At 33.5% G+C, this 15420-nt stretch overlaps 1 protein-coding gene across 1 annotated transcript in view; it reads left to right on the top strand.

The window, feature by feature from the left end:
• Positions 1 to 15420, top strand: part of LOC145291198 (uncharacterized) — a 72985-nt gene that overhangs the window by 14907 nt on the left and 42658 nt on the right. Inside the window, exons 2-5 of the mRNA XM_080136776.1 lie at positions 4260 to 4688; positions 7137 to 7287; positions 12433 to 12552; positions 14806 to 14937. Coding sequence (XP_079992902.1) covers positions 4260 to 4688; positions 7137 to 7287; positions 12433 to 12552; positions 14806 to 14937 — 832 coding nt within the window. The remainder of the gene's footprint in view (positions 1 to 4259; positions 4689 to 7136; positions 7288 to 12432; positions 12553 to 14805; positions 14938 to 15420) is intronic.

Raw genomic sequence — 15420 nt, 5'->3', positions numbered from 1 at the left:
CATTATGGAGATCCACTTGCAAAAGTCCGGTTTAAAACCGGCGGCCTCTAAGACAGATGTCAGGAAACTATGGTCGACCCTATTGAAAGCTTTGGACTGATCTAAGTTTATCAGCGCGGCTTCCGTGTCGTCATCTATACCCCCCTCTAGGATCGTGCGGATCAGGTGCAAGTTGTTCTGAATCGATCTCCCCTTCACAGCGTAGTTCTGTTCCGGTTCAACCAACTCGTCGATAACAACCTGCAGCCGATTCGACAGGACCTTGGCCAAAATCTTCAACTCTGTGTTTAGCAGAGTTATGGGCCTGTAGTCGTCTACACTTTGATCTTGGCCAAAAGGCCAAGAAGATGATTAGGGACCATAGATTGTAGTTCAGTCGAGCACTTGCCATAAAAATAATTATAAAACAGAGACAGGCTTGCAACATCTCTCCTGTGAGAAAGAGGATGAGACAAAAGGGCAACACCTACTAGGTTTCGATGCCGGTTTTGAACTCTATCAAGGCTGGATAGGGCGCACTGAGCAAGTTTTTACATGTTCTTGACTCCGGCATTAAAATGACACAACAACATACAATTTTTATTTTTTTTGTTTCTTTTTACAAAGGAATCACCGCTTATCAAGGCCTGGATGTCACTCGAGGATAAAGGTCAATAGGTATACATTAGTCAATGTGATTATAGCGTAGTAAATGTAAGTAGTGGGAATTTTGTAAATTGGATTACTTACGGGGAACGGTTCATCAAGAACTTGTTTACGTTGGACTTGAAGACAATCAGATTGTAGTCAGCTGGAGAGCAGGCAATCGGAAGAGAGTTTTACAGGCGTGCAGTTCTAAGAAAGAAACTTTGTTCATGGAATCTACATTTAGGTTTAGGCACAGATAAAGAGGGTAGGAAATGATTGACAGTGGTTTTAGCCAGATAAGTGTTTTTCGTGAAAGTTTGGCGAAGGGGGGGGGGCAGAGATTGAAGCTCAGACGAGCACTATACACAACAATACATTTATTTATGAACAATGGAAAAAGACATAAAAGCATGTGTGTGGGTGTACACATATAATCATGCATAATCCTGAAATGTTCATTGTGTGTGTATGCGTGTGGTCAGACATAGTCCTGGATTGTCCATTCAAGTTGTTAGAGAAATTAATTGAATTGTTCATTATTGTTGTTGGAGATATTAAGTTATCTTATCCCGAATATATACACATGCAGACAGGCATGAATTTTTTTAGGCCAATGCGATATCACGTGCAATCGTGAACATGATGAGGTTAAAAAAGAAAGCGAGAAACAGAAGTAGAGAGAGAAGTAAAAGGGAAAATGGTAAATTTTTACATTAGGTCCATCTCCACAATTTTCCTTAAAATGGCCACTGTTATAGTATTTCGACTATGCTGAATACGAAAATTATATTGAAATTTTGCTGAGACAAGTAGTTTTGAAGATATAAAAAACTGTATTATGCATTGTATTCTTTGGCGAGCATGTTTTACATGCGTGCACAACATAAACAAATCTATGTGCCAAAGAATACAATGCATAATATACTTTTTTTTGTTTCGAAAACTACTTGCTTAATTTCGATGCGATTTTCGTATTTAGCATAGTCGAAAACCTTTAAAATTCATCATTTTAAAGAAAATTGTGGAGGTGGACCTAATGTAAAAAAAAAAATACCAGGAAAATTAGTAGCGCCCTCTGTCTGTAGAAGACAGGTCAATAAGGGGTGATAATTCTTCTACTGTTTCCTTTTACATGTGTGTTCATGCCACACACAAACCTGTTATAGCAGTCGCAATAGTTTGCTATAAGTTCCTGCCCAAACAGTACTCCATTTTAGGGCATACCTGGCTCTTATACAGATAGAGAATTGCATCAGCAGTGAGATATCTACTGGAATAGAGTGCTCCAACCAGTTTTCCAGAGATCTTGGCAACATATTTGATGTGTGTGTTTAGGGAACATAATTGTTAGAGATTGTTTAAGAAAGGTGAAACTAACTCTTCAATATTTCATCCAATAGCTTCAAATCCACTTAGCCTGTATGTAGCTTCAGCTTGGAATGTGAAACCTTATTTAGGAAAAACTGCAAAGCAATCAAACCATTCAGCCTACAACTTAAAAAACTGACTCAAAAGATAAACATAAATACTGTTCACAAAATTTCGCGATGTCAATTAAAATAACACCAAATTCTACTAGACATGATCAAATATGCGTTAAGAAGAAAAGGAACCAATAATATTCCACAAGAATTTCAAAACATAAGAATCAATCATCCTAACCTTATATCTATATACACTGACGACTCCAAGAGTCAAAAAGTAGGGAGTCCTACCATATCCTGTGAAGGAAAACTAAAAGATGAATAAATGCAGCGTCAATATAAAGTGGTGAAATTATTGCTATTGACTTGGCTCTCAAGCTAATCACTAAAAGTAAACGAAAAAAATTTATCATATTCACTAAAAGCATTAGAAAACCAAAAAATGATTGAACCCTTAACCAAAATATATCAACTTATAAATAACAAAGAAATAATTCTATGTTGAATACTGAATCGTTTTGGGCTTAATGGAAATGACAGAAGCAAAAAAAATTTTTTTTTTTAAACGGATCTTTCACTCCAAATATGTCAGTATAACACTGTCCCTATTCTGCATAAGTACCTTATTTAATTATTGGCTCACAAGGAGCTTTCACACAGATCTTCAGAGATCTTTCCCTGAAAACAGCCTGTGGTGTTCCCTGGAAGCTGAGTGACAAGTCTCCCCAGTTTTCTGGTACTCTCCACCTCTTTCGATAACATTTGTAAATAAATTTGCATTATCGCAACAGCTGCTTGCCATTAATTTCTCGTTGGTAGCAGCTATTGATCGTTGCAATAAGTCTCCCCAAGGTCTCAGATCTCTTCGCATTTATTCGGCTGGGGTCGTCAGTTATTCAATCTTTCCTTCCACCTTGACTCTACTTGGTTATTTGGTCTTGGTCTGTGAAGTGGGGGGGGGCGGTGATGTGGCAATGGCGATAGGGTTGGGTTAGAGAATTTATAGATATGCGGTTTCAGTGTTCTTGGTTCCATGTAGTGTTTTATGTTTTGCCTTTGCAGCAGTTATTATTATTATTATTATTGTTAATTATTATTATTATTATTGTTAATTATTATTATTATTATTATTATTATTATTATTATTATTATTAATTATTATTATTACTAATATTAATATTATTATTATTATTAATATTATTATTAATTATTATTATTATTAATTATAATAATTATTATTCTTTCGCAGAATGTGTTTATCGTGATAAAAGCTTTAGGCATTTGTTATAATAGTGAACAAAGAAAAAAACGGGGGCTGTTGATAAAATATTTGTATAACAAATAAATGTTACCAAAGGCAATATAAGTTACATTTCTACCTACCTGAATAATATTTTTGTGTTTAAAATTATTTTTAAGCGTTAATTTACTTTGAAACAAAAGTAGTGTAAAGTTTGCTGTGTTGAAACAAAAGTAAATGGCGGTCTCCATGCAGACACTTGAACCCTTGAAAGTCAAAAATACACTTTCATATGATGACATTTATTGAATGGATTTGTATCAGTATTTTGTTTGATTTTTTAGCAATTATCGAGGGTTCAACTTCAAATGACCAATATTTTTTCATCTTAACTCAACAGACTTGCTATTAATTTTGTTTCAAAGTCAATAAATACATTAAAATAAGTTAAAACACAAAACATTTATCCAGGTAAGTAATAACTTATCTTGCCTTTGGTAATATTTGTTGTATGCTTATTTTTTTTTCACCTCTATTTTTGTTATATGCTTGTATAATGTCATTAAATGAATATATTTTCTAAATTTTGGATATTCATCCAGGGCAATGCTCAGAAAATATCAACTTTATGGATATTTGTTTAGTCATTTTAAAAAATTTTTTTTTACTTTTGGCTGGACATACACACATACATATTATTCATCTGGTGCAACATGGCTAAGAAAATAATACAAACTTTGTGTGTATTTGTTTTGTCATTTTTCAGTTTTAGCTGAACATACAACCATACTTACATACACACAGACAACTGTCCTTTAGATATTATAGATTACCGATGATAAATACAAGAAACAATATAAACACAAGATTACATATAATATCTAGAAAGCACAATCCGTGCTCACAATTTATATATATGCTTATATATTTCATATCATTTTCTATACTTATTTCTTTTGTTCCATCAGGGACCTTGTCCCTCCCGATCTGGGTTCTAGCGATTTGTTCTTCACCGAAGAGAGTTACAAAAATATTTCCATTGAAACTGATTTCTCAGAGCAAATCCTCAGCAAATTCAAAGAGCTTGGCCCATACTCGTATACAACGGACAAGGATCCGACCGAACTTAACTTCGACAAGAAATCGGACATGGTAGCATCTTGCCAAATTTCTCAGCATTCTGGTTCTGAAACTCATGTCAGTGATTTGGAGAGCAACCAGGATATTCATACGAATAATGTTAAGGATTCACTTGCAGAAACTGGCAGTGCATCACCTGAAAGCATGGAAGTTGTTTCCATTTTTGATGGAAAGAAGGCATCGCAGTGTGTGCGTGAACCACCATCGTCGTGTGAAAATTCTTTAAAGTCAGTATCACCTCCACCACCAGAAGAACGGTAAGTTTTTCTGTTTTCTATGATGTTTATTCAGGTATAAATAGCCTTTGTTTTCAAGCTATGTTTTATGTCTATGAACTATTAATTTTTCCATAGTATATCCAAAACAATTGAGGCCCTGTCGGTGGGGCATTAGAATACACCGACTGCCCCCCCCCCCCTGCAGAGGGTAAAAGTCTCTCAATGGGGGTCCTGGATATGACCTTAAACTATATCCAGTGGTGAGACCCCAGCTTGTGGGCTTTGGGGAGTGTGGAGCCACCCTTTAATTACCATTGCCCCCAGGTCCACTCTGACCCGGAGTGGTAGTACCTGTTAGGGTTCCAACTATGGGTTAAATAGAAACCGACTTGAAAACAATAAATATATTCTGTGAAAATTTTTTCTTCAAAATCTTTGGATTCGGCATTAAATAACCTGAAAAGGGTTGATATGCTGTAAAACAAAAACAACCAACCAACCAACCAAAACAATTGAAAGGTATATTCTTTATTATGTCTCTTTATAAATAGATTATTTATTATATTTCTTTGTGGTGAGATTATTTATTAGGCCTTTTTGTAACAAGATTATTTATTAGGCCTTTTTGTAACAAGATTATTTGTTAGGCCTTTTTTGTAACAAGATTATTTGTTAGGCCTTTTTTGTAACAAGATTATTTGTTAGGCCTTTTTTGTAACAAGATTATTTGTTAGGCCTTTTTGTAACAAGATTATTTGTTAGGCCTTTTTGTAACAAGATTATTTGTTAGGCCTTTTTGTAACAAGATTACTTGTTAGGCCTTTTTGTAACAAGATTACTTGTTAGGCCTTTTTTGTAACAAGATTATTTGTTAGGCTTTTTTTGTAACAAGATTACTTGTTAGGCCTTTTTTGTAACAATATTGTTAGGCCTTTTTGTAACAAGATTACTTGTTAGGCCTTTTTGTAACAAGATTATTTATTAGGCCTTTTTGTGACAAGATTACTTGTTAGGCCTTTTTGTGACAAGATTACTTGTTAGGCCTTTTTGTGACAAGATTACTTGTTAGGCCTTTTTGTGACAAGATTGATTACTTGTTAGGCCTTTTTGTGACAAGATTACTTGTTAGGCCTTTTTTGTAACAAGATTAATTGTTAGGCCTTTTTTGTAACAAGATTATTTGTTAGGCCTCTTCACAGTAAAACTTTTTATTAGACCTATTTCTGCTTGCTTGTTTTCATATTGAATGTTTCAGATGATGTAAAAAGAGTGAAAGAGATGAGAAATCGTAGTAGATGGAGTAGTAGTAGCAATAGCAGCATAAAAGAGTAAGAAGATTACATAAATAAATAACATGAATAAAGAAGAGAATGGAAATATTAAACGTATACCCTTAATGTACAAACTTTGATACTAATTTCTGTTTTATAGAAAATTGATGGTGTACTTGGTTTTATTTCTTTTATCTAAATATTTTCATAATCATTTAAGGCTACTAAATCTATACACTTGTTTAAAATTCATCAACGTTTGACCCAATGGGTCAATGGTTATTTTGTACTATATCTCAAATTTGGTAGAATAAAACTAAAGTATAGTTTTCTGTTTTCCTACTAAAATAAAATTCAATCTTATTCATCAATTATATTCATTGTAAATAAGAAATAAATAGCATTATTTTTGTGTTTTAATTTCTTAAATATCTTTTACTTTCTATCGTGCGATCAACTCTTTATATATTGTCTTAAACATTTCTTAACCTTAAAACTTCGGTTTAACATCCATTTTACTTACCGGCATACATTGAACGGCTTTTAGAAATTAACTTAAAAACTAACCTATCTTTACCCAGGTCTTTATCTATCCCTCTTTCTTTCAAATTTACTATTACCACTTTGCCTCATGTTTTCCTTGAGTTTTCACCTTTCAACTATCCTCTCTTCTTTCAATGTGACTATACCAACAACGTTTCAGTCGATGTAACCTCTGACCTTCTTCAGGTGTATCTTGTCGAACTCTGGAATGTTTCTGTCGAACCCAGTAATTTGGATGGAATTTCGACTTACTTCATGGGTGTATCATTCTCAAGGACCTGTGGAGCAATGGTTAGAGTACTTGGAAAAATCAATTGTAAACATGATATTCTCCTGAAGGTTGAAGGTTCAATTCTCAGTGTGGGCGACCGAAAAATACAATTTGAAATTACTTAGGACCTATATCCAGTCATAGCAGACGGAACAAGATCATCTTACCCCCGTATAGTAAATAAAGGGTTTCGTTTGAAATTCTGCCTAAATTCCTGAGTTCGGCAGAAACATTCCCGAGTTTGACAAGATACACCTGAAGAAGGTCGGAGGTTATATCGATCGAAATGTGAAAATCACACTCAAGATGAGAACAGTAGTCTGATGAATCCAAATAATATGAAAAAGAAAATATATCAAAGATTTTTTTTGTTTGATTTGTATTTTTGTTTATCTCATTCAGTTCACAGAATATGTTATATGGTCGCAAGCGCATGCCGTATCCTCGCTATTCCCTACTCAGTAATCCGGACCAAGTATTTTATCTCACAAAATTCATTGAGTACAAGAAAAAACAACCAGAACGAGGCTGCCGTCAGTATGCCCGATTTCTGGTAAGTTGCTTATAATTTAGTTTCAAACAACTATTATACAAACTAAAATCATCTTTTCTGTCCCACTAAAACTAAAAAACTACCTAAGACACAGTTACAAAACTTTTATATTCAGATTCAGTATAATCTGAAGCGGGTTATAGCAAAAAGAAAAAAAAAGGCAATATTATTTGCTTCAGGTCATCAGGGACTAAATTAGTGTCAACAATACTATTGCAGCACTTCGAAGAGCATTGGTGACCAACATCTTGCTGGTTCTCTCTTGTCTGATCTGTAGCATATGTTTCTTTTTTGGTATTTATTTTCACTCCAAACAAACAACGCCTACATGTGACATCTATTTTTATGTGTTTTTTTTTATTTTGAATTGGGACTCACCATTTATCAAGGTCCAAAGGCTACCTGAGGATATGTTTTAATGAATGTAAGGTGGTAGTATAGTAATCGTTTATGGTATAAATTGGGTAGAATTTGATTATTGAGCACTGTTAGATTCAACATAAGACTGTGTAAAATTATATTATAAAACCAGCTATACTTAGAGTATTGAATATGGCGTTCCAAGTGACCAACTACATTATTGCACTCACCTGTTACATCTAAGAAATTGAGCACTATTTTATGTAACATATTCTATTTACTGAGTGTTCTACTATATTAATAATTTATTGCTGTAGAATTTGTTTCAGATTATTGATCGGGGTCATAAATAATCTATATATTAAGACGATAGCATGTGTGTTATTTTCTGTGTCGTGCTTACATCTGGGTTATTTAATTGTTATATATTGCATTTCTTGTCATAAATAATTTTACCAAGAATTCTTCATAAGGTTTGGTTTCGGTTTCGAGTATAGCTGATTGCACTTAAGTCATCTATTTTTTTTATAAATAATTTTACCAAAAATTCTTTATATGTGTTGGTTTTGGTTTCTATTATGACTGAAGAAACTCAAGTTATAGATATAGATATTTTTTGTCATAAGTTTTTATTTCGGTTTCAATTCAAGCACTCAAGTCATATGGATATATTTTTTTTATTTTTGAAATTGCAACTTTATAACATATAAAAATCAATAGAACATTAACTCTATAATAATATATGCGAAATCTTCATAAGGTTTGGTTTCGGTTTCGATTATAGCTGATTGCACTTAAATAATCTATTTGTTTTTATAAATAATTTTATCAAAAATTCTTCATATGTGTTGGTTTTGGTTTCTATTATATGGATATATTTTTTTTATTTTTGAAATTGCAACTTTATAACATATAAAAATCAATAGAACATTAACTCTATAATAATATATACGAAATCTGCAAGAATTAAACTATATTTAAGCATACTTTATGACCGGGCTTCGCCGAGCGTTCGTGCTAGCTTAGATAAATATTTGTGCAGTTTTAGCAAAGACTTACAGTAATATTAGAGCATCTACAGAATATCAACAGAATGCCAAGATTAATATATTACATATGAATGAGTCCCCTGTGGAATTTCCACAGGTCCCGCTAGTAAAGAAGTATAAAAAAGTGTACTCAACATATTCCTTTTAAAACTTTTTTTTTTTACACAGTGATCACCACTTATCAAGGCCCGGAAGCCACTCAGGGATAAGGGTTATTGCAAGTACATTACGTTAGTGTGGAGATTTGATGGAGTGTTTACTTAAGGGGGCGGTTCATTAGGAATTTGTTAACATTAGACTTGAAGACATCCAAGTTGTAGTCCGGAGGGAAGCAGGCAGACGGAACAGAGTTCCACAGGCGTGCAGTTCTAAGAAAGAAGCTTTGTTCATGGAATCCGCGTTTTGATTTAGGCACAGATGAAGAGCGGGGGAAATTTTTCACAGTGGATTCAGCTAGACGGGTGTTTTTCTTATTTCTCATTATCCTGGAACTCATTTGTTTTAAAACCAATGTAATAATATATAAGACAACCACTGTAAAAGAGTAATAAAGAACGTAAAAGTGTTGTATGCTCAGTCCATCAAGTCCAAAGTAGCTGAGCAGCAGCTTGGTTCCCACCAGTTTTGGCAAATAGCAAACAGAATCCTGAACAGAAGCGTATGCTCTATCCCAACTCTCATAAATGGACCTGAGGTAATCTCGTCAGCATCAGACAAAGCCAAACTCTTTGCAGCTAATTCTACCCTTTGCGACCAAGGCTGCCAACCTCCAGTATTTCCTCCTGTATCAGAAAACATGCTATGTGATATACAAATATCTGTACGTGATGTTGCCAAGCTAATCAAAAACCTTGATACCAGTAAAGCAACTGGCCCTGGAAAATCTCATCAGTATGCCCTGTATTTAAGAATTCAATTGATCGCTCATCTTCCTCACAGTACAGGCCAATAAGTCTCCTGTGCATCATGAGTAAGTTGCTGGAATCTGTTAAATAGAGAAGTAATCAACCATCTTAGCAAAAATAACCTTCTTAGTTACACATAATATGGTTTCCGTTCTGCTAGATCTACAGTTATCTCTCATAGGATTAGCGAATCTCTTGATGGAGGCTACCTTTCTAGTGCAATTGCTCTTGACATATCAAAGGCCTTTGATAGAGTATGGCATAAAGTTTACTTCACAAGATCTCCAGCTACGGTATAGCTGGGAATGTCTTCTCAATTATTAAATCATTTCTCTCTGATAGGTTCATAAGAGTAGTAGTTGATGGGCAGAAATCAGAAGCTCTTAGTATTAATGCTAACGTCTCTCAGGGGTCCATCCTGGGCCCAACTCTCTTCCTGATCTATATTAATAGTCTTCTAAATCACATCCTTACATCATTCGTAGACATCTATGCTGATGACACTATTATCTATGGTAGCACATCTAAGATCGTAAACGACCAAGTTCTCTGATTCTCTCTCCTCTGATCTTGAGCAAGTGGTACAATGGGGAAAGAGGTGGCTTGTTACTTTTAATGCATCTAAAACCAAGCTTTTATCTTTACATCATCAACACTCTGATTCCCATCTTGCATCAATTGAAATGAATGGCTCTCGTCTTGGGGAGGCCTCATGTTTTGACAAGCTTCTGGCCTTGACCTTTACTCCTGATCTGAAATGGAACACATACATTAAATCCGTTGCCAAGGCCGCTGAAAAAATGGTGGGATCCTTCTATCAATCCAGTAGATATCTCACTGCTGATGCAATTCTCTATCTATATAAGAGCCAAGTATGTCCAAGAATGGAGTACTGTTGCCACATCTGGGCAGGAGCTGCGAGAAAAGACTTATCCTGCCTTGATAGATTTCAAAATAGACTTCGTAGCCTCGTAGGAGATGTCCTTTTCTCTTCCTTGCAACCTCTTTCTCACAGAAGAGATGTTGCGAGTTTGTCTCTGCTTTATCGTTATTTTCATGGCAAGTGCTCGGCTGAGGTCCATTCTATGGTCCCCCCTCGCCAAACTTTCACAAGAAACACCCGTCTACCAGAAAACACTATCACTAGTTTCCCCCACTCTTTATCTGTGCCTAAATCTAAGTGTAAATTCCATGAACAAAGCTTCTTTCTTAGAACTGCACGCCTGTGGAATTGTCTTCCGTTTTCCTGCTTTCCAGTTGACTACAATATGGTTGTCTTCAAGTCTAACGTAAACAAGTTTTTGATGAGCTGTTTCATATAAGTTAACAAATTTACTGAATCGCCATTACTAACAGTTACTATATTGTCTAATCTCTACTGTACACTCTTTAACCCTTATCCTCGAGTGGCCTCTTTGCCTTGATAAGTGTTGATGCCTATGTAAAAAAAATAAATCCAGCTTATCTACCACTTCCTAGCAAAATATAATGAATACAACAAAAACAATTTCATAAATGAGCAGTGAAAAAAATAATCAGGAGGCCTCCAGAGCGCTACTAAAAGCATAAAATAAAAGTAAGGCCTTCAGAGCACTACTAAAACTAGAAGAAAAATTACTTTAAGTTATCAGTGAAAAAAAAAAAACTCAGGAGTCCCCAGAACACTGCTGAAAGCACTGATAAAAATTAAGGAGGCCTTCAGAGCACTACTAAAATCATTTTATAAGTACTTTATTTGGTATTTAAAAATAAAGCTACACAATGATTTTATGTGATTTTTTTTTGTTGCACAGCATGTTCATTCCGTTATGGGTAAAATTTTGTTTTTTCATATGGGTAGACTTCTGTACAAGTACCCTATTATTTCAAAGTTAAACTACTCGATTTTACATGATTTTTGTTGCATGGCATTTTTTTTTTTTTTGCGTCACAGTTAAGATTTGTTTTTTCATTTGGGTAGACTTCTGTACAAGTACCTTATTTTCTTATTTAAGAGGAACTTATCTTACCTTTGATGACAGTAATGTGTTGTACACTGCTTTCATTTGTAAAAATAAACACTTTAAAATAAATTAAAGCATGAAAACTTATCCATGTAAGTAGAAAACTAACTTATCTTGCCTTTCAAACATAAGTACGTCATAACGTTTTCATTTGAAATGCATTGGTTGAAAAGATCACCAAATCTACACAAGGAGGCCTCCAAAGCACTAATTAAATCTAGTTTCAAACCCCTATCTGGTTTATTAGTATAAAAATATGCCCTCAAAGAATATGACAAACAAACCATCATCATGACAAGCAATCAATGTTTTAGTATTAGTATAAATAATTTTTTCACTCTCAATTGATGTATAAGTGTCTCTCTCTCTATATATGTATTTTCCTCCTACTTTGACTATGCAAATATCTCATATGTAATGTCTTAAAAATAAAAAGAATAAAAATTTCCAAACAGAACCTTTTAAATAAGTTTTTTTAAAGGGAATATTTCTAAATCCTCTAAAAAACAAGTCTTTAGAATGAAATAAAGAACTTATATTCTATTGGGTTAATTTTTAAATATATGGTATATGACAAGAAAAATGGAGATAAAATTTTAAACATCCAAAATCAAGAGAAATTTAAGCCAATTATGTCCTCACAAACAAAAGCACCTATTAGATAGAACTAGTAGAAAACATGTTGTGTTCTAGTGTTTTCACGTTAGGGTTATATACATATATTAATATTTTGACATGTATTATTTTTTTACTTGCATCAGCATGGTCAGGAGGTATTGTCTTAGTATCTTTTTAAAAACATTTTGTTTTTATTTTCATATTCTGCAGCAATTGCATAAAAAAGTTCAGAAAGAACAGAAGGAATTCTCTGAGTATTTGCAGAAAGTCAGTTTGGAATTTAAAGAAGATTATGCTTTTCTACAAGAAGTTGCTGCGGAATACATGCAGGTTTGCAATTTGATGTTTTTGACTTTTATTATTAATCAAAAAATTTTTTTTATACTCTTTTTCTTCCAAAACAAAGCATATTGCCACTTGAAATATTAGAAGCTACTATTTGGGATAGTAGTGAGTTGAACAGAGAGATGTTTGTTCACATTACATTTAAACATATTTGGATTCTTTAGATTACTTTTTTCATTTTGAGTGTGATTTTCACAATGTTTCGGTCGATGTAACCTCCGACCTTCTTTGAGTGTATCTTGTCAAACTCACGAATGTTTTTGTCAAACTTGGGAATCTGGACAGAATTTTGAACGGAACTCTTTATTTACTTCACGGGAGGTAGTATGTTCTCGTTCTATCAGCCATAACTGGATAGAGACCCCGAGTAATTTGCATGAATAAATATTAGAAGGTATATAGAACTTAAAGCACAAAAACCTTTTCTAAAATGACTGAATTCAGCATTAAATAACCTGAAAAAGGTTGATATGCCATAAAGCAACCAAACACTATGAATAAAAATTTGATGATTTAAAGAATTTGAAACATAAAAATTTTACCAAAACGACCTTATTTGGCATATCAAGCTGCAAGGTTCTTTTAGGGGATGGCTACTACACAGCGAGATATGATGGAGTGTGTAAGTACCTCCATTGAACCATCTGTAAAAAAATAAACATCCAGTGTAGCAGCAAGTACTGGGAACATCAACCTGAAAGAACAGTTGGAAATGACTTACATACCATACATTACGACCACGTAATCCCTACAGCCACCTACCTTGAAAATGCTGCTGTGAAACCTGGCATAGTTATATGAAATAAGTCAGAGAGAGTTGCAACCTTGATTGAAGTGAGTGTCCCTAATGATTGAGGTCTGAACAGAACTGAAAGGGAGAAACAGACCAAATATCAAGGTCTCATGTATGATATGAAAAGAAACTGGAATCTTAAGGAGATATCAATCATACCAGTTATTATAGGTGCTACAGGACTTATGAAGAAGAACTACCTAACTAATATTCCTGGTGAACCAAGTGCAAAAGAAATCCAGACAATTGCACTTGAGGGAACAGCGAGGATACTAAAAAGAGCTCTCGGTTGGTTTCAATGAAAAGCCGGGCAATGTTGGCAGCTGGTTTGGCTGCCCCATACCCAGCGTTACAATCTTCAAAGGAAGAAAATTAAAAAAATATTGATATGTTATAAACCAAACGAAGAAAACCAAACCAATCATAAATAGTTTCGAGTTTTTTTTTTTTCATTCTGTCAATTTATAGAAATACATGTTGAAGCGGTTTTTTATTTATTTATTTATTTTTTTATTTAGTTTTTATTTCATTTTATTTTTTTTTTCTTATTTAGTTTTTTATTTTTTTTATTTTTTATTTTATTTTTTTATTTTATTTTATTTTATTTTTTTTTTTTTTCTGTAGTTTTGTTATTTTAATTAGGTTGAATTCTAAATAAGTAATTTTTCTGTAGTTTTGTTATTTTAATTAGGTTGAATTCTAAATAAGTAATTTTTCTGTAGTTTTGTTATTTTAATTAGGTTGAATTCTAAATAAGTAATTTTTCTGTAGTTTTGTTATTTTAATTAGGTTGAATTCTAAATAAGTAATTTTTCTGTAGTTTTGTTATTTTAATTAGGTTGAATTCTAAATAAGTAATTTTTCTGTAGTTTTGTTATTTTAATTAGGTTGAATTCTAAATAAGTAATTTTTCTGTAGTTTTGTTATTTTAATTAGGTTGAATTCTAAATAAGTAATTTTTCTGTAGTTTTGTTATTTTAATTAGGTTGAATTCTAAATAAGTAATTTTTCTTTCTGAGATGAGTTGATTGTTTATATAACTTGTTTTGATTGAACTATTGGTCACATTTTGAGTGTTATTTGTGCAACGTTTCGGTCGATGTAGCCTTCGACCTTCATCAGGCATGTTGGTCGCCATCTTGTTTATTTTGTCGTGGTTTCATACGTGTGAAAAAAATTTTGGTTGGCAACCAAATTTTTTTCACATCCAAAACCACAGCAAAAATTAACAAAAACAACTTCAAGAATATGAAACCATCTCGGTTGCCAGTAACTTTTCTTTCTTTTTTAAGATGGCGACCAACATACCTGATGAAGGTCGAAGGCTACACCGACTGAAATGTTATATAAATAACACTCAAGATGAGAACAATAATCCGATCAAAACAAGTAATACAAAAAAATTTTTTCTCTTGTAATTTTTTTTTAATTTTTCTTAATTACAGAGAAAACATGAGGCCAAGTTGAAGCGTCTTCAAGAATACAGTCCTTTCTGGCTTCCAATAGATAAAGTCTCCATCAGTACAAATCAAAGGACAGCACATGAACTACAACCTGTTAAAATCCTCTTACAAATGGTAAGCCACATTTTTCAATCCTACTAAACAAACATTAGTTGTGTCTGGTTAGTGCAATGGATACCATAAACAGACTATGTGATCTGATTGTATTTCATGTTTCTGAAATTTTTAGATAATTTAAATTATTGTTGTTCTCATCGTCAGTGTTATTCACACAATGTTTCGGCCAACATAACCTCAGACTTTCTTCAGATGTATCTTTTTTTAACTCTAACCTTAACCCTAATCCTCCTAACCCTAAACTCTAATGTCCCTAACCCTAACCCCCTAACTCTAACCCCTTCTAACCCTAACTCTAACCTTAACCTGCCCACTTTCATGGTTAGATGTAAAGGTTAGTTTCAGAAGTTTGTTGAAGATGAGTGCTTCATCAAGGTGAGAGCCATTCATTTCAACGGTGGCAAATGGGCATTTGAGCATTAGAAGTTTGGTTTTGGATATATTAAAGGTAAATGGCCATTTTTTTTTTTTTTTTTTTTT

The sequence above is a fragment of the Euprymna scolopes genome, chromosome 12, assembly GCF_053919585.1.
Source record: "Euprymna scolopes isolate OS-2025 chromosome 12, ASM5391958v1, whole genome shotgun sequence".
NCBI lineage: Eukaryota > Metazoa > Mollusca > Cephalopoda > Sepiida > Sepiolidae > Euprymna > Euprymna scolopes.
Note: the sequence above shows the minus strand (reverse complement) of the source record. Positions and strands in the feature narration are given on the sequence as shown.